This window comes from Hemiscyllium ocellatum, chromosome 36 (assembly GCF_020745735.1).
Source record: "Hemiscyllium ocellatum isolate sHemOce1 chromosome 36, sHemOce1.pat.X.cur, whole genome shotgun sequence".
NCBI classification, from domain to species: domain Eukaryota; kingdom Metazoa; phylum Chordata; class Chondrichthyes; order Orectolobiformes; family Hemiscylliidae; genus Hemiscyllium; species Hemiscyllium ocellatum.
In genome coordinates, this window is record NC_083436.1 from 18,580,497 (window position 1) to 18,601,123 (window position 20,627).

A 20,627-nucleotide genomic window follows, 5' to 3' on the forward strand; every position below is an offset into this window, starting at 1 on the left:
GTTGGAAGGGAAAATCCAGTAGTCCACGTGGGTACCAACAATATAGTAGAAAGAGGAGAGAGGTTCTGTACAGAGAATATGAACAGCTGGGGGCTAAATTGAAAAGCAGAACTGAAAAGGTAAAAATGTCTGGATTACTAACTTAGCCATGAGCTCATTGGCAAAGGGTCTGCAAGGTAAGAGGTAATGCATGCCTCAAAAATTGGTATGGGAGCAATGGGTTTGAATTAATGGGACATTAGCAATAGTATTGGGGAAGGAGTGAGCTCTTCCAATGGGGCAGACTCCACCTGAATCCTACTGAGACCAGATTCTTAATGCACAAAGCATTTGGTATAAAGTAGACAAACTGACAGCACTAATAAAGGTAAATGAATATGATCTCGTAGCCATCACAGAAACGTGGTTGCAAGGAAATCGAAACTGAAAATTTAAAATTCATTTGAGCTTTCAAAGACAGAAGGAATGGAAATATTGGCAGGGTAGAAATGTGAGTAGGAGATGAAATGACATTTGTGAGAGACAATCTTGGCTCTGTGCTTTGGCGTCCATTTGGGGTATGTTTAAAAACAAAAGGAAGGGAAAGAAGAGTAGGAATAGTGTACAGAATCCCAACCAATAGCCACAGTGTAGGTAAGGCTGTAAGGAGCAAGTTAAAAAGGAATAGAGGAATAATTATGGGTGACTTTTAATCTTGCTAGTTTTGAGTTACCAAAATTAGAAAAGGTAGCAGTGACGATGAATTCATAGTGCTGTAGGGATAGTTTTGTAGAGCAATATGTTATTGAGCCAATCAGGGAGCATGCTATCTTCAATCTGGTAATGGGCATGAGGCAGACTTAAGAAATAACCTTGAAGTAAAATATCATCTAGGGAAATAATGAATGTAATATGATAAAATTTCATATTCAGTTTGAGAGTGAGAAATTTGTGTTGGAAGCAACTGTATAAACTCCAATGAAGGGAATTGGAATGAAATGAGGATAGAGTTAGCAAAAGTGAACTGGGTTGATAGATTAGCAGGAATGACAGTAAGCCAGCATTGGCAGATATTTAAGGAGATAATTCATTGCTGAGATATATTTTTGCTCAGAGTAAGGAGGAAAGATTCAAAGAAAGGGATAAACAAAGTATGACTAACAAAGGAAGTTAGGGAGAATTTTCTGTTGAAAGAAGCAGCATACAAGGAGGAATAGTCTGTGATAGACCTAAAGACTGGATAAATTCAGTCCAACAAAAGAGAACTAAATACCATTGTACTTCCTAAAGAAGTAGACTTAGACAAACTAATGAGGCTAAATACAAAGAAAATGCAGGATATTAGATTAGATTAGATTACTGAGTGTGGAAACAGGCCCTTCGGCCCAACAAGTACACACCGACCCGCCGAAGCACACCCACCCAGACCCATTCCCCTACATTTACCCCTGCACCTAACACTACGCGCAATTTAGCGTGGCCAATTTACCTAACCTGCACATTTTTGGACTATGGGAGGAAGCCAGAGCACCCGGAGGAAACTCACGCAGACACGGGAAATTACAGGCCAATTAGCCTATCAAATATTGTTGTAAAAGTATAATTCAAATAATAACAAAACATTTGGGTAATCTAACCAGGCAGAGTCAGCATAGCTTAATGAAAGGGAAATTTGTTTTTGACTAATTTATTAGAAGTTTTTTCAAGGAAGTATCAACTAGAGTTGAGAGAAGTGGGTTTTGTACTTGGACTTCCAGAAGGCATTCACTGAGATAGCTCATAAAAGTCAACTCAAGAGCTGATGGTGTTGAAGATAGTATGTTAGCATGGACATGGATAGGTAACAGTGAGGGAAAACAAAGGGTTCTTTTTCATGTCAGTGACCTGTGACTGTGGAGTTCCACTGGGATCAGTGCTGGGGTTGCAACTGTTTATAATACATGTTAATGACTTGGAGGAAGGAAGCCAAGGTATTATAGCCAAATTTGCAGATTATGCAAAATAAATGGAAGAGCAGCTTGAGAGGGATACAAACAGTTGAGATGTTGATAGGTTAAGTGGACAAAAAAATTTGCCAAATGTAATATGATGTGGGAATATGCAAAGTTGTTTATTCTTGGCAGGAAAACAAAAGAGCAGCATTATTTAAATTGCAGTTTTTTTCAATGTGAAGGTATTTGAGGGTGTATGTGAGAGTATATGAAACACAAAGCTAACACACAGGTGCAACAGGCAATTGGGAAGGCTAAAGGAATGTTGGCCCTTATTTTAATAAGTTGAAGTTTTGCTTTAAAAATGGTAGAGATGTCTTAATGCAACTGTACAAGATACTTGTGAGATCACATTTGAAATACTCTGAGCATTTTTAGTCCCCTTCTCTAAGGAAATTACTTTATCTTTAAAGGCAGTTCAGGGAAAGATCTGTGGATGACCTCTGGTATAGAGGGATTATTTTATGACCAAAGGTTAAACACAGCTCACAGAAGACTGGGAAGTTATCTCATTGAAACATATAAGCTTCTTAAAGGGTTGGAAAGGATAAGTGTTGACATGGTCTCCCCTTGTGGGAGAAGCTAGGACGAGAGGGTGTAGTCTCAGAATAAAGTGCCAATTCAGGACCTAGGTGAGGAATTTCTTCAGAAGGTTGAGTTTTTGGACCTTCTTTCCATGGAGAACAGTGAGGGTAAAATCTTTGTATATATTGAAGGCTCTTGATTGCCCTACTAATTTAAGAATCTATGGGGAAAGTGTGGAAAAGGGGATGTGAGGAATGTCAGATCAGCCATGATCCTGTTGAATGGTGGAGCAGGCTCAAGGAGCAAAATGGCCTTCTCCTTTTTTTTATTTCATATGGCCTTATGGGTATAGGGGATGCTGAAAAGTAGTTGGTTGTTCTGGAGAAGTGAAGAAAATTGCTACAGTTCTGCTCATCAACTGTATGTTCTCTTTTATGTCTGTACCTTCCTTGCAGATAAGGAATCAATATGAAGCTGAAATGGGAGCAGATTTTTCTTGGACTTTTGCTCGTATTAACCGTGGTCTGTGCTGAAAATGATGATAACGAAGCTGAGGTCGATGCCTTGGAGATGGAAGAAACTAGTACTGACAGTCAAACTAAGGATAGTAAACCTACTACAGTTCAGGTGAAGATTTATTTTGAATACATCACTAAAGGTGACACGTGAGATGTTTCAGTGGAAAAACATTCAAGCAGAATGAAAGTGAATGCATTTAAGGAAGTGGGAAATCAAGAATAGATGTGGAGTTCCAGTTATTAACAGAAAGCCATAGCTTTAATTTAATCTCTATCCTTCCTAATTTTCAGATAACTTGGGTAAATATTAAAAATATCCAGTCAGAGTTCGGAGTTAATAAAAACTGAATTCTACAGTTTATATATTTATTCTCCTGTTTATCATAAAGATAAAAACATTACTACAGATGCTGGAAATCTGAAACAAACACAGAAATTGCTGAAGAAACTCAACAGGTCTGATAGTCTGTGTAGAGAAAGAAAGAGTTGATGTTTCAAGTCAAATATTATTTTTCAGTGGAGTCCTATCAGCCACAAAATAATAACAGTTTCTCTCCACAGATGCTGCCAGACCTCCTGAGTTTCTCCAACATTTTAGTTCTTTTATCATAAAGATATGCAGAGAAACAGCAATATTTCATCATTGAGCAAGTAGAAGATGGCATGGCAAAATGCAGAATGGCTCAACAGTGAGCCTCCAATCTAATCTAAGAGTAACCTCCTCTATTGTGAAGTTTCTGTTTCTTGTATAGAGCTAAACAGCACCTTCAATCCAACTCTTCTGCACCGACAAGATATCCTAAACTGATTTTGTCCTACTTGCCAGCATTTGGCCCATTTGCCTCTCAACCCTTCCTATTCATGTCATTCATTGAGTACTCCCTTATCTTATTGCTTCTTCCAAAATGCAGCAGTACATTTTTAGTGTGGCAATGAGCATACTGTGACCTGAATTACTTTCCAAAAATTAGCAGAAAGAAGAGTTTCCCATCCCATCAGCCCAGACTAGGTTTCAGTCATAATTCCAAAGGGTTAAAATCTGTTTGAACACTTCACCCTCTACTCAAATCATTCATGATTTATTTTTTTCCACAATGAAACAAATCTGTATAGCATACAGATATCAGTCTTGAACTCTATCTAGGATGGGCAATTTGAGATTCAGAAGGTAATCTGGACCCAGCGTTTTACTGAATCTTCTGGAAAATTTGAAAACGTGTGCTCCTTAGTCAATGAAATAAACTATTTTTGAATAACCATATTACTTTCTGATTGGAAGATTAAAAAAAACATTGACCAAACTTGAACTTTATTTAAAGCATATTTCTAATATCAATGTAACCTTTGACTCTATACAATAAATAAAATCTTTCTTTATAACATACATGGTACTGAAATTCATCTAAATTTGCAGGTAGCGTACAAGACACCAGTACCCAGTAAGGAGGTATATTTTGCTGATACATTCGATCGTGGAAATTTAGATGGGTAAGAAGATCCTTTTTTTTTTGCTTCAAGATTAATAAGATGCAATTAATTTAATACACATCTTTTTGACATTGAATTAAAATTAACTTGGTGCAATAATCTTTCACTTTTATTTCCACTTTTATTTCCTTTCCCATTGAAGATGGGTTTTTTCCAAAACAAAGAAAGATGATGCGGATGAAGATATTGCAAAATATGATGGTAAGAATCGTTTAGACTGTTTGTAGGATTTGTCAATTAATGTAACTTTATTATTTAGTGTTGCAGGGATAGCTAAGTTCTACAGTGGATGGATGTGTAATCATGAGATTGCAATCTGTGGTTTTTAAAATGTTACTACTAACTGTTGAGACAATAACATAACACTTGCCTAACATATCTTGAATAGAATAGCCTGTTCCAAATGGAAGCCAGAGTAAACTGCATTAAACTGTTGACAAATTTTACTTAAGTTGGAAGGGCACAAAATTTATATAAATGAGGCCTAATATTCTAATTAATCCTGCTTCACTAATGAATTGTCATGCACCAGGTTGTGATAATGATTAATGCACTGTAACTGACAATATTCGAAAGAATGATTTTTTAAAAAATCAACTTTTAGTTGCCATAGACCTGTTTTGAATGATGTAGTGTTCTCTTGTGGTGTGCTGTGCTGCTAAAAGTTTGCATAAAAGGTTCCCATAGTGCATTGAAAGTATTTCATGTGATGTTTAGGTTGGCAAATTGCACTTGCCTTAAAAATTAGCACTTTAAATTGATAATGAAAAGTGGTGCCACTCTGTTGTTGCTTAGTTACTCTTTTGCCTCTGAGTCAATGTTATGGGTTCAAATACCATTTTAGAGCTTGAACACAGTATTATGGCTGTCACTCCTTTTTTTTTTGTAGTACTGAGGAAGCACTGCAGCGTCATAGATGCTGTGTTTAAGATGAAACCTTAAATCGAGGGATCTGTCACTTGGTTTTCTCCTGTCCATGGCAAATCCAAAATGGGCAAGAAAATAACTTCAAAATGAAAACACAAAATTGCTGCTGTTGGGTATTGTGAAGGTGTACCCTGTTGTATAAAATCAAGTAGATTTAAAAAAACAACTTAACATCTGGTCTTATGACCAGGTCACAATCCTCATTGTATAAATAATTCTTCTTTGTTTAGCTTTGAGTTTTTGTTCCATGAATTGTACACTGCTTAGTTTTTTTTAAATAGCAGAATGTATAAAATGTCTTAGCCTTTGCCCTGTCAAGCCCTCTAAGAGGCAGGTTTCTCTGAATGGAGAGTTTAGTTTAAATGGTGAAAACGATTTAAGTTTTGCTCAATGGCATTTGTCTGTTTTAATACAAAAAGATTTGGGGGCTTATTTGTGACACGGTGATGATTCCTATGGATTAGTAATTCAGATGTCAAGGCTAATGGGTTTGAATCTTTGTGGCAAGTGATGAAATTGGAATTAAATATGGTGATTGCACAAACCACAGTCACTAGAGTCTTTTAATTGCCTTTCAAGAAGGGCCAAGTGGATGATCAATTTTGGCTTCCTGCTGAGTTTGCCAGCATCACAGATGCTAGTTTTCAACCAATTCTATTCACTCCACATAATGTCAGGAAGTGGCTGAAGACACTGATATTGGGCCCCTACAACATTCTGGTAGTAGCACTAGAACCAACCATACCCCTAGCCAAACTATTCCAGTACAGTTACAACATTGGCATGTACCTGAGAATGTGGAAAATGGCTCAGGTATGAAATACACAAAAATCATGGCAAATCCAACCCAATCAATTGTTTCCCTTAAAGAATTAGCAAGTTCATGAAAGGAGTTGTCAACAATGCTATCAAGCATCACTTGCAAAGGAATAACCTGCTTGCCAATGCATCATTTGAATTCTGAGTCGAGAATATAGTGCTGGAAAAGCACAGCAGGTCAGGCAGCATCCGAAAAGCATTTTGGTATAAGCCCTTCTGCAGAGCACTCCGTTCCTGACCTCATGACCACGTTGGTCGACAAAAGAACTGAACACCCGAGATCAGGTGAGTGACTGTCCTTGACATCCAGGTAGCTTTTGAGTATGGCAACAAGGAGTGTGGATGAAACCGGAGTCTGTAAGAATCTGAGAAAAATCTACTGGTTGGAGTTATATTTAGCACAAAGGAAGATAGTTGTGGTTTTTGGAACTTAGTCATCTCAGCCCCACAATGTCATTGCAGGCATTCCTCAGGGAAGTGTCTTAGGCCCAACAGTCTTCAGCTACTTCATCAATGACCTCCTCCTCTCCAATATATGATCAAAAGTGTGAATCTTCCCTGATTAGACACCATTCAGCACTATTGTGACACTTCAGATGCTGATGTAGTCTGTCTATATGCATGACAGACTACATCATGACTTCCATGCTGATAAGTGGTGAATAACTTACAAGTACTGGAAAATGACCATCTCCGTGAAGAGAATCTAACTGATGATCAACAGCATTTACCAAACTGAAATTCTCATTGGCCAGAGACTGAATTGCACCAGCCATATAAATACATCGGCTATAACAGCGGATCAGAAGCTAGGAATTCTGTGGTGAGGATCTCTCCTGTCCCGCCAGTACTTGTCCATTTATCATCGACAAGGTACAAGCCAGGATTACTGTTGGCTGGTTCAGTGCAGTTCCAGCAACACTGAGGAAGCTTGTTAATATCCAAGACATGCTGCTTGACAGGCATTCCATTCATCATTTCAATGTTAAGACCTACCACCACTGATGCATAATGATAACAATGCATGCCATCTCCAAGATCTACAGCAATAGGTTAGCAAAACTCCTCTGACAGCCTTTCAAGCAAGAGAACTCCTCCACCTAGAAGGACAGACGTGATGCATGAAAACCTCAGTCAAGCCACATGTGATGCTGATTTAGAAGTAGATCACAATTTCTTCGCTGACACTGGATCAAAATCTTTTGTAACAGTACTGCGGTGTCCCTACACCCCAAGAACTGCATCAGCTCATGAATAGAGCTCACTACACCTTCTTTTTAAAAGGTAGGGATGTGCAATAAATGCTGGCCTAGCTGGTGACACTCCTTTCCAGTAACAAAATACACAGATGCAGTGAACAGTTAAGAATAAAAATAGTTCATTGTTATATATTTTGAGATTAGAGTGTGAAAGTAAGAAAATCTTGGTGTAATTATGGGGTTTTGGTGAGACCCCAGTGGAGACCTTTATGCTGTTTTGGTCCAAGGAAGAATCTTCATTCAATGGAAGAAATGTATTGAAGGCTCACTAAAATGATTCCAGGGATGAAGTGGTTGTTTAATGAGGGAAAAAGCATGCAAGTTCAAAGCACTGGTTGACCTTTATCTGTGGTCTGGCTGATATGTAGAAGTGTAGCATCATTTTCTTGCTTTTATACTCATGCCTTCTATTTATAAACCCAGGGATCCCATAAGCTGCCTTAACTACTATTTCAATTTGCCTGGCAACCTTCAGAGGATTATGATGTTGAACCTCAAGGTCCCTCTGCTCCTTTACTCCCCTCAAAGTTGTACCATTTGAGCCTTTATTGTCCGTGTGTTTTCTGCTGAAATGTATGACCCCTCATGTCTCTGCCTTTAAACTCATCTGTCAGATATTTCACCAACTTGTCAATTTCTCTCTGAAGTCACTCTGCATCATCCTCCTAATTCACTATTCTTCCTAGCTTAGTATTGTCTGCAAATTTAGAGATCATGTCCACAACACCATTATATACATTAGAAAAATGAAAGGGATCGGTAGGGAGCACCACTTTAAACTCCTCTCCTGTCTATGAAATGTCCATCTAGTGTGTGTAACCAACTACTTGCAATCACTGCTGCCAAGGATCCATCATTTCTAAATTGCTAACCAACTTGCCATGTGACATCATACTCAATGCTTTCTGAAATTCCAAATATACATCATCCACAAACTACCCACATCCAATGCCTGTGACACCTCAAAGAATCCCATAAAATTTGTCTGATGTGACCTGCCCTTGACAAAGACATGTTGACTGTCTAATATTTACTTATTTTTCTCTGTGTATATTTATTTTATCCTATATTATGACCTCCATCAGTTTTCCCACTATTGATGCCAAATTGACAGATCTGCAGTTTCCTGGATTATCCTTTGCCCCATTTTTAAACGACAGCAACACATTTGCAATCTTCCAATCCCCTGGAGCTAATCCTGTCCACCTCCACCCCAGCAATCCAGGATCTACCTCATCCAGGCTGATGACTTCTGTACTTGGGAGTGGTGACTTTTTTTAGCACCACTTTGTTATCTATCACTATGCTGCTCGGTTGCTTAACATTTTCAACTGGGCAATTGTCTCCATCTTCTAATTTGTTAATGACCGAAACAAAGTATTTACTTAGTAACTCTGCCATATCCTTTGCTTCAGTGAGCGCTTTATCCTGTTTGGTCCTTATAGATATAGAATATATATAATATAGATATATTCTTCTATCTTATACTATTAATGTTTTGAAGGACATGTTTTACAATTTATTTTAGCACAGTCTGCTTTTTGGTGTGCTTCCTCCTAGCCTTCCTTGCTTCAGCCTCAGCCTGTCTCCTCCATTTGAGATATGCTTCCTGATTTCTATTTCATTTGTATTATTCTGGTATGCGTCACATGTCTCTCTCTTCCTTTTCTCATCAAATTGTTAGTCATCCAGAACACTATAGCTTTGAATACCCCATAGTTATTTCTCATGGGTATGTACCTAGCTTGCATGCTATTCCTCTCTTTTGAAAATCTCCCATTTTTCATCTACTGTTTTACCATAAAAATGTATTTCCAGTCAACCTGCTCCAACGTTTACATGCCTAAAATCTGCCCTCTTCCAGTCTGGAATCTTAATCCTTGACTGTGTTTTATCCCTTTCCAACTTAGTGTTGAACCTTTTTGTATGATCGCTATTTCCCAAATGCTCTCCCACTGATATTTTCCATTAAGTCTGCCTTATTTTCTTGGACTAGGTCTAGTACTGCTTCCTCCCTGGTAGGATTGAAAATGTTCCAGAAAGTTCTCCTGCATACAGTGTAGGAATTTCTCCCCTTCTGTACTTGGAAGCTGAGGCCCATTAGTCAACCCACCATTCTGATTTACAAGTTTAAAATCCATCCTCACGACACTAGTTACTCTGTCAGGTAGGTGATTAGTTTCATTTCAGCTCAGGTAAAGCCCATCTCTTCTGAATAGCTTTCTCCTTTCCCAGAGTGATCCCACTATCTCCCCTCCATACCATCCCTCAAGCTACATATTTACCTCCCTGTTCTGCCTTTGTGTAAATGGTGAAGCTTGTGGCATAGGTAGTATTTCTGAGATTACTGCCCTGGAAGTCCTATGTTTCAGCCTCCTCCCTAACTCCTGAAATTGATCTTGAAAGTCCTCCAAGATATCCCTCCCTTGGGATTTGTTCCTATATGAAGCAAAACCCCCATGTTCATCCTGCTCTTTCTGGAAGTTTACCCAGCCTTTCACCAACATCCCAAACCCTTGCACCCAGGAGGTTCATGTGCACAAATGAGCAGTCTGATCGGGCTGAGGTTGTTTTTAAACTGTAATTAATATGGAAATTTGGGAAAGTACAGTTGATGTGGAAAATCTGCCTTTATTATCGAATAGTGAAGCATGTTTGAGTAACCCTTTTGATTACTGTTGCTTTTAATTCTTGTTTCTGGCCTTGATTGTGTAAACTGAGTGAAGAAAAAAAGATAAGTGGCCAGAAATTTCAAACTTGGTGTCTCTTCTCATGGGTGATCCAGAGAGAGGTTAAGGCAGGGAACTTCTAGTAAATCACCTGACGGTATGACTGCAACTTTCCTATGTTCTAAACCTTCGTATGCAAGTGCACCAGGGTTTAAAAGTTTAATTTACAGAATCCTCATCTATGAATTTGCATTTTATTAATTCGCCCTCAAATTAGATGGCACTCACAGTATGTAACTTGAGCCTACAACTGTTGAATGTGTTTCTAGTTGCATTTAATTTGCAATTATCCATTCTGCCAATGAGTTCCCATTTTCTTTTTTAGGAAAATGGGCAGTTGAGGAATTGATGGAAAACACAGTGCCTGGTGACAAAGGTTTGGTGCTGAAGTCAAAAGCAAAGCACCATGCAATCTCAGCTCCACTGAAGAAACCATTTTTGTTCAAAGCTGAACCTCTGATTGTCCAGTAAGTACACATTTGGTAATCTTGGAGAGGGAAATTAGCAATTAATTTATTAAGTCAATAATATAGTATTAAATATGTTTGGGCTATATTTGATTTTCATTCACACATATTGTAAAAGAATCATGAGATGAAACTCTTGTCAAGGTTTAGTTTTGTTGTTTTATCGGACCAAAATTGAAACAATATTGATTATGTAAAATTGCAAAAGAAAGTTGTAAGTATGTGTCTACTTAGAATAGTTTCTGTGCTCACTCGATCAATTGATTCACATTTTCCTGATGTTAGAAAAAAAGGACTGTGCTTTACTTTTGTGTATATCTTGTTTTGCCTTTAAGTTCCTAATGTGCAAATGCCAGAAATGTTAACACTTAAGCTATTTTAACATCTTGACAAAATATCATGACCCAATAAACTTACGTTAATGCATAACTTCTAAAATCAAGAATTGGCAAAACAGAATTGCTTTATCAGCATACTTCAGCAGAACACTTGCCTTATCAGCATACAAAGATTTAGATTTGTTCACTGTTCCAAGAATTTTTGTTTGCTTTTTTTTTCCAAAGATCTTGAAGTTGATTGCTGAAAAGTCTAATTCCCTATTGTTATAGCTTTATTACTGAAAATGCTATACTATACTAAAATATAGAAGTGTAATGAGATTTGGCAGAAGAGAAAATGTATAATTAATCATATTGACACTTCTATTTTTCTTAAATAAGTGTAAGTGCAGATTTGGCAATAAGCATGGTTCATGTGATCCCTATAGTGTGCACCCAGACTTGGTCATCAAATAAATCCTAGATTTCAGTGGGCAGTAACAAACAGCTGAAGAAGATGGTGATGAATATGTTAATGCTTAGAACTGGAACGAGGAGGACATCAGTGATAGTAAAATTGAATTGGAAAAACTAGAATGTAACAGAAATAGGGTTAGGCATGACTAATTGTGATAGCGGTCATGATTTGGAGATGCTGGTGTTGGACTGGGGTGTACAAAGTTAAAAATCACACAACACCAAGTTATAGTCCAACAGGTTTAATTGGAAGAACTAGCTTTCAGAGTGCTGCTCCTTCAGGTGGTTGTCAACCACCTGATGAAGGAGCAGCGCTCCAAAAGCCAGTGCTTCCAATTAAACCTGTTAGAAAAAATCACACAACACCAAGTTTAGTCCATGTGATAGAGGTGGGGAACAAAAATCTTGAGTGCCTTGTTTTCAATCAAGTCAAAAATCGCACAACACTGGTTTATGGCCAACAGGTTTATTTGAAGCCACAAGCTTTTGGAGCCCCACTCTTCCCTCAAGTAGCTAGTGAAAGAGAATACATCGGACACAGAAATTAAGTAAAAGATCAAAGGGTCATGTAAGTTATGCGAATGTATTGAACAGTACTCCATATCACCAACTCCTAATTTCCAGGCACCATCCTACAAGTTATCTGCTTTATCCTCGACCACAATGTCTTCATCTTCAACAACCAGTTCTTTATCCAGACACACTGAACAAACATGGGAACCAAATTTGCACCCCAAATGCCAACATTTTCATGCACAAATTCGAACAAGACTTTGTTGCACAGGATCTCCCAACAATGCTTTACACCAAATATATTGTTGCATTTCTGTTTTGCATCTGTAGTTTGGTTTTATTTTGGATGGCTGTGACACTGAACTTATTTAGGGAATGTGAAATAAAGAAGGCAGTGGACTGATTGCTTCTGGGCAAAATCTGTTTGTTTAACTACTAAAGTTAAGTATAATACAAGAAATAAAAGGCAAATGTAATAAAATAACGAAATTAACACAATTGTACAGAGGACAGTAATTTAAATACACTATCAAATTAAACAGGTTAAAACATTACAATTGTTGTTTAGCTTTGAGTAATCAGACACTTCCTTTAGGTTTCCTACACTTGGGGTACCCTGCACTGTTGCCACCTATCTTCGCCTCCCTGCTAGCTGGGTCAGAAATTTTGGAGTCTAGGGCGTTTCGGCTCCGTTTTAAACACTTTTAAAGTGCGTCCAGTTGGTTGGCTTTCTACTCTCTTGGATGTCCTTAGTTGCGATGATGCTCTTTGGTTTGCCTTCCTGGTTCAGCTTCTCAGTTTGGCTTCTGTGTCCCAAAGCTACTTGTTGGGACTAGAGCCTGTTTCTGCACAAGCTTAATGTTGGAAAAAACACTCTCTCCCAGATCAGGGCTAGCAGTTATGCAAACTGTGTGTCCCATTTTCTCCTCAAGTCTGTATTTATTACTGAGCTGTTCCTCCTCTCAGGGCTAAATGCGCCTCTTAATTACTGGATGAGGTATGAATGGTTCTCCGATTTTAAAGTGAATGAGTTTCCGATAGTTTTGAAGGTCCAGTATTTCTCTTGGATGAATGTATGTTGAAGTTGTACTGGAAGGCCTTCACATTCAAAGGCAAACAAGTTTACATGTAGTACAATGATGTGGAATGTTCAGTATCCCTGTCTGAGCAAACTGATTTAGAAGTTGAATAGTTTTGTATTTTTATAGGCTCCAGAATGTCTCGGTTATTTGCTCTGCAGGCTGGTGTTCATTGTCTTTAGCTGAGGTGTTTGTGGGGGGTCTTCCTTCAGCTTTACAAGCTAAACCTCTGTTTCAGACAGCTGCCCCTAAGCTTGTGTATTGCTTTAGTTAAAAGTGAGGTCTGCAGATGCTGGAGATCAGAGCTGAAAATGTGTTGCTGGTTAAAGCGCAGCAGGTCAGGCAGCATCCAAGGAACAGGAAATTCGACGTTTCGGACAAAAGCCCTTCATCAGGAATGTATTGTGTATTGCTTTGACTGTCTCAGCCAGAGAGCTCAGTGAATCTTCGTTCAAATGTGAATTCCACAAACTCCTGTGTCAAGGTCGAAGGGTTTTAGTCCAGGGTATGTGATGCGGATTTTTGCTCCACCTTAAACATTGATGACATTTTCTTCGTTTGGACTCATTGGTGAGGAATCACCTGAAACAGCTATATCGTGATGTCAACAAGTTTCATCCTATCATCAGACTTACTGTGGACTACTCTTTAGAATCTGTCTCATTCGTGGACACATGCATCTCCATCAAGGACGGACACCTCGGTATCTTATTCTACCACAAGCCTACAGAAAACCTTATGATGCTGCATTTCTCAAGCTTCTACCCTAAACATATATTAAAACAGTCAACAAACCAGCCCTACACATACACCAGATCCTTTCAGATGAGGGGGAATGCAACAGATGTTGAAGGATGCAGTCAAGGACGGGATGCGATGCTCAACTCATCAATTGCCAGTTCCGACACACCACAGTAAAAACAAAAAATCTAATGGCCTCCACAGAAGACACAGAGGATACGACAGATAGGATGCCCTTCGTCTAGTACTTCCTGGGAGTGGAGAGACTATACCGTATTCTTGGCAGCCTGCAACGCATTGACGATGAGCAATTTGCCAAGATCTTCTCACTTCTCACCTTCAAACGACTGCCAAACCTTAGACTATAGTTCGCAGCATACTACCCAGCTTTCAAGACAACTTTACCACAATACTTGTAAGGGAACCACTAAAGGCGTGTCAAAGCATTGACATGGAAACCACCACCACATGCAAGACAGATACTCATGTGACTCTACCAACACTGTCTATCTCATACACTGCAGGCAAGGATGCCCTGAGGAATGGTATATTGGCAAAACCACGCAGATGCAATGACCATGGACGAATGGATACCATGTAACAATCGCCAGACAGGAAAGATCCCTCCCACTGGGAGAACACTACAGCAGTCAAGGGCATTCAGCCTTTGATCTTTGGGTAAACGTCATCCAAAGCTGACTTAGGGTGACACAACGATGCTAAGTAAAGGCTAATAGCCAAGTTCGATAAAGATGAGCCTGCAACACAGCTTGCACACCCCCACCCCCATCCCAAAAACTTCCTCACTGCACACTTGGTCTTAAACCTATGTGGTGAATTCGCATTTGCTGAAATGTTATATTTTGTCCAAAAAGTGCATTATCTGCAAGTGCAAGTTCACCCCATAGATTTGAGAATGAATTTATAAAACACCACATCAGTTTACTTTCCAAAGTAGGAACTTATCTGTAGACCATCTCTTTCCAGGTTGAGATATAAAGACTTGAAACAAGCCCTCCAAACCTAAAGTGTGCTGCCTGACCTGAGATACCACCTTTTTATACTGAAAACCTTAAGTTATTTTGGAATATGACCTGAAGAAAAATTCTGGGATTTATATATTAATCAATCAAAACCTGCAATTCCATTCCAACTAATTAAAGACTTTAATAGGCATCTAGGTTTGTTCAGTGCATTCACATAAGTTGTCTGATCCTTTGGACTCAATTTATAAGTAAAAGCACAATGTATTCCCTCTCACTATCTACCTGGGGAAGGAGTGGGGCTCCCAACGCTTGTAATTTCAAATAAATCTGTTGGACTAAAACCTGGTGTCATGTGAATTTTGACTTTGTCCACCCCAATCCAACACCGGCACCTCCACATTTTGTCTTGAATATGCTTGAATATCCACTGTAATGTGGAAGAGTAAGGGTGACTTGATCTGAATTATTAAGGATATGTTGAGAGTCTTATCAGTAGATGTGAATAGCTGTTTCCTCATGGAAGAATCTAGAACTAGGGATGCAATCACTAATTTATGACAAATGAAGCAGCAAAAATGTCGGAGGATCAACAGTCTTGAAACTTGATGAAAGCAGTGCTTTTGGATATCTTTAAAATGGGGATAGATTGATTCTAGTAAATCATGGGGTTGAGAAGTTGAGTGGGCTGGAATTTGGATTTCAGGTTAGTCGCCTCAGTGATGGACCTTTTTTTAAATGGCGGACCTTGCCCGAGGGGCTGATTAGCCTCTCTATTAATGTTTTTGTAATGTTTTACTTTTTAAAAATTAGCTAGCTTGTAGTTTGGGATGAGCTTGCTTCAAAGCAAAGTTGAAAACGATTTATTTATTGAACAAAAGTGCTGGCCCACCCAAAATTAAGTTCTGATTAAATGTTTCTGGTTTAATAACCTGGTGAAACGTCAACCTTCGGGTCGGATTATATGCATGATGGTTCTATGTGCTTGTTTTCCAGGTATGAAGTGAACTTCCAAGCTGGCATTGACTGTGGTGGTGCATACCTAAAGTTGCTTTCGCATACGGACGACCTGAAGCTGGTAATTATTTGAGATCTGAAGCACTTCTTTTCTTCCCCATGCCTTGTATCAATGGTCATTCATACTGGAATAGCCTTCTGTTGTCACTTATTGAAGAGTGTGGTGCTAGAAAAACATAGCCAGTCAGGTAACATCCGAGGAGCAGGAGAATCAATGTTTCAAGCATCCGCTCTTCATCAGGAATGAGGAGGTGGCCCAAGGGTGCTGAGAAATAAAATGGGAGTGAGGTGGGGCTGGGGCGTGGAGGGGAGGTGTCTGGGGAAGGTAGCTGAGAATGCAATAGGTTGATTTCAGTTAGGGGGTGAAAGTGACAAGTCAGAGGAGGATGGAGCAGATAGATGGGAAGGAAGATGGACAGATCAAGAGGGCGGTGCTGAGTTGGAAGTTTGATTCTGGGATAAGGTGGGGGGGAGGGGTGGACAGTGGGATTAGAGTATGGAGGCATCATTGACCACATGGAAGGGAAAGTTGTCACCTTTTGTCCACCTATTCCTATAAGCCTAATTTAAAAAACTGTATCAATAAGATGCATGATTTTTTTTTGTCTGATTCTGTCATTAAAAACTCACCTGATGCGTGAACATCATTTTGTTGTTTTTTTTTGAAGACTGGCCATTCTTACCAGATCTGATTAATATTGTGAGCAATACATGCAGACTTTGACACTTTGCATTTTCAAAATAGTATTCAGTCAAGTTATCCGCTAAGGCACAGAAGGGACATGCACAATTGATACTGTATGAAATATTTGACACCCTTTCATGTTAGTTAGAAAAAAACACAGCTAATAGGTTTTTGTTTATTTTTGCTGAACCCATTTCTGCATTGCTGTTATTTGAAAATAGTATTGTTAATAATCCCTGCAGTTTTCCAAACGTCACCTCATCAGAGATGTATCTGTGTTTTATCAGGTGTTGTTTAACTCTTCTTCTTTAATGCTGACACTGTCATGATACTTTCTTTTCTTTTGCACTGACCTGGTAGATTCCTAATTGGCTAACATGGATAACACAGAGTAGAATCAGACTGAATCCTAAAAAGTTCAAAGGAGAATATAAAAAGAAGAGGCAAAGGGTCAGGGCAAGAATAGATTGGTTGCTAAGTAAAAGGGAGCCCGGAGGTTTTTCAGTTGTCCGAGTAGTGGTGGAGTTGGTTTGGCAAGAAAGTGGTGACCGGTGAAGAGAAAAGGCGTGGTTGAGATCCTGAATGAATACTCTTTATGAGCCTTTACCTAGAAAATGACTTTACCAAAAAAAAACAAAACTTTCAGGGTACTGAATGAGAAAACGAAGAGAGAGTGCAAGGATAATTTTTTTTTTGAAAACTTTGTGCGATGTGGGTATCACTGGCTAGGCCAGCATTTGCTGCCCATCCATTATTAAGTGTCACCCACACACTGAGAGTCTGGAGTGGAATAAGGGTGGTAGTTTCCTTTCTTAAAGGAGATTAATGAAGCAGATGGATTTTTCCAATCATTAACAATGGTCATGATTAGACCCCCCCCCCCCCCCCCCCCCCCCCCCCCACCAGCCCTGCTCCCATTCAAGATTCTCGTTGTTGAATTCAGATTCCACCACCAGGTGCCCAGAATATTACATGGGTCTCTGGATTGATCCAGTGATACCACTAGACCATCTCTTCACCTAAGAGGGGAGCTAAAAGTATGAATTAGATAGTTTTCACCAGTACCTAAATTGAGAAATCTGATCTGTTGTGATGATTCCTGAAGAAGCTGCAGATCATAATCTCTCGATTAGTCCTTGGGTGCGGGGGTGGTGTCAGAGGCCTTGAGGATTGCAAATGTTACACACCTTTTGCACCAAAGAGTGAAAGATAAACCTGGCAATATGAGGAACACAAGGAAAGTCCCTATTATCACCAAGTGCCTCATCTCAGCTGATGAATCTCCTCCATGTTAAACACCATTTGGAAGAAGCAGTGAGGATGGCAAGGGCACAAAAATGTGCTCATTGGGGACTTTAAAGTCCATCACCAATGTGGTTTGACTAAACTCATCCAGTCCTGATGGACATATGTGTTGCAGCCCCAGTCTAGCAAATCTTAAGAGAACCATTAAGAAGGAAGCACTTACTAGACCTTGTGCTCGTCAGGCAAACTGTTGCAGATGCATCTGCAAATGAGGATATAGGTAGTGACCACTGCACATGCCTTGTAAAAACAATGTCATCTGTCCACTAAGTACAGTCTCTATCTACTGTCATGCTAAAGGGTATAAATCAAGGGTATTTGAGGATGAAGGTGTAGGAGGGAATGCCAAAAATAGAATCGGGAATAAATTTAAGTAAGGTCAGCCTGGTGACACTGCAACCTGAGACAAGTTGCATGCCAAATCATGGGGGAAAAAAGATGACAGAGTTGAGGAATCCCATAGCAACATATCAGATCCCAGCTTCACAATCCTCCCACATATTGTCATGAATGGTGGTTGTCAATTAAACAACTAATGAGGAGAAAGCTCCACAAATATCCCACCCTTTGTGCTGGGGGAGCTCCACAATGGGGAATTCCCACTGGTACAATAAATGAGTTTGAATCATTTGCAACATCAAGAAACCGAAGGGCTGAGTAGATGATTCATCATGTCGTCTTTTTGCAGTCCCAAGTGTCACAAACCTCTGACAATTCAGCTCACTCCAAATGACATCTCAAAATTATTTGAAGGCACTGGATACTGGAAACACTGTATCCTGCCCACATCCTAGCAATAGTATTGAGTGGTCCACAGCTAACCACATCCTGGTCATGCTGTACCAGGACACCTACAGTGTTGGCATCTACCCAACTATGAAAAATTGTCCAGGAGTACCTGCTTAGAAAATGCAGGGTGAAATAACTCCATAGAGGTTGGTATACTGTCACCAAGACTCCCTTAATGGACACTGATCTAGCTTCTTCAGAGCCAGCTCTCAGAACTCTCCTTATCTGTTAGCCAGGGCACCCTGATTGGGGCCGTTAATCTGGTTCAATGAGAAAACTCATTCTATGAGCTCCACCTGGCTGACCTCCTTACATAAAATCCAATTCTGCTCATTTCTCCCACTTAAGATTAAGAAGTATGAGCAGGAGGCCATTCAAGCCTGCCCCACTCAGACCTGGTTGGTCTGGTTGTGGCCTTAACACCACTCCTGACAATTCCCCCATAACGTTTAACTCCCTCATTGACCAAAAATCTGAAAAATTAGAAATGGAGTTAGATAATTACCTAGCTCCTCTAGCTGTTTGTAAAGGAGGATTCCAGTGGCTAACGACATAATGAAAGAAGAAATTACTCCTCTTCAAAAATTGGAGAATATTTTACATTGTGGCCCCAAATTCTATATTTCCCCATGAGAAAAAATACCCTGTCAAGCCCACTCCATTCTGTTTGCTTCAGTCAGATCACCTTTCTTCTAATCTCTAATGAATGTTGGTTAACTTACACAACCTTTCATCGTGAAATAACTCTTACCCAGGAATCAGCATAAGTGAACCTTTGAATTCCTTCCAATGTAATCCAATGAATCTCGTTAGCTTCCTGTCAGTCATCTGCCAATTAATGCAAGGTGCAATGGTGCTAACAAGCAGCAGTTACACAACAATACTTTGTCTCTGTCTTCAATTAGGAGAACAATGAAGCTGTCATTCTAGTTAGAGAACAAGTTAGAAATATTAGATGAAATAAGCATAATGAGAAGGGAAGTACCGGACAGATGTCCTTGAAAGTGGATAAATCAGAAAGGAAGCCAGGGTGAAAAAATGTTTGTTCACAATAAATAAATCAATGGGAAATAGGAACAGGCAACTTGGCCCCTTGATCATGTTCTACCATTCAACAGATCATCGCTAATCTGACAATCCTCATTTCCATGTTCCTGCCCCTTCCCCCAACTCTTGATTTTCCCCTAAATATTTTTGTTGATTACAAAATCAAGTATAAATTATCTTTGTCCTGATTAGCTGTCAGTCAGGCACATTGATCATCTCAGTGATTTAATTCTGTAGTTACACATTTGTGACTGCTTGTGCAATAATAGAGCAGAGTAATCTGTACATTCTCTTCCTAATGAAGTTATCACATTGCTGTTTGTGAAATGAATCGGGACTTTCTCATCTTCATTTTCAGATGGATGTAAAAGTGAAATGTCTATACTAATAGAATTTTTCTTATGCTATTATTTTGTACAACTCTTATTTCTCTATTTGTCTATACATTATAATTTCCCTTTTGGATGACATTTTCTGTTTGTGTAAATTGCTTTTTTTAAATCAGAGTTTGAAATCTTGTAGACACTGGTGTTGCCTCGCCTCAGTTATAATGTGTTATGTTGAAGGAATATATCATGATACCATGATATTGAGGTGCAATTTCTTAAGATTTTCTGTTGATACACTACTGTAAAAACAAATGCAGGTTACATAGAGCTTTCAAGCAATGATGATTGTATATGTTGCCAAATTTTACAAGTTTTATATATTTGAAAGAAAATGATAGCAGCGCTCAGCGGGTTTGGTCCCATCTCTGGAGAGAGCATAACAGTTAACAGAACTGGCCTCTACCTCAATTTTCCCATCATTGTAGACCCTGTAAAATTATGTAGGTTATCAGGCTGTCTCTGACGCCCCACTACCAACCACTATCTTTTCCAAACAGTATTCTGTTTCAGAGTCTAGCCATCAAAGTCTCCATTGTCTCTCAGGATGTTGGTGGTGGAGCTTTGCAGGATCAGAGAGCAAGAG

General features: G+C 39.2%; 1 protein-coding gene across 3 annotated transcripts in view; it reads left to right on the forward strand.

The window, feature by feature from the left end:
- Positions 1–20,627, forward strand: part of LOC132833456 (calnexin-like) — a 67,455-nt gene that overhangs the window by 5,998 nt on the left and 40,830 nt on the right. For all 3 annotated transcript variants that reach the window (XM_060851766.1, XM_060851765.1, XM_060851767.1), the window contains exons 2-6: positions 2,951–3,122; positions 4,428–4,501; positions 4,644–4,702; positions 10,561–10,702; positions 15,809–15,890. In XM_060851766.1, the coding sequence (XP_060707749.1) occupies positions 2,964–3,122; positions 4,428–4,501; positions 4,644–4,702; positions 10,561–10,702; positions 15,809–15,890 (516 nt within the window). In that variant the 5' untranslated portion in view covers positions 2,951–2,963. The remainder of the gene's footprint in view (positions 1–2,950; positions 3,123–4,427; positions 4,502–4,643; positions 4,703–10,560; positions 10,703–15,808; positions 15,891–20,627) is intronic.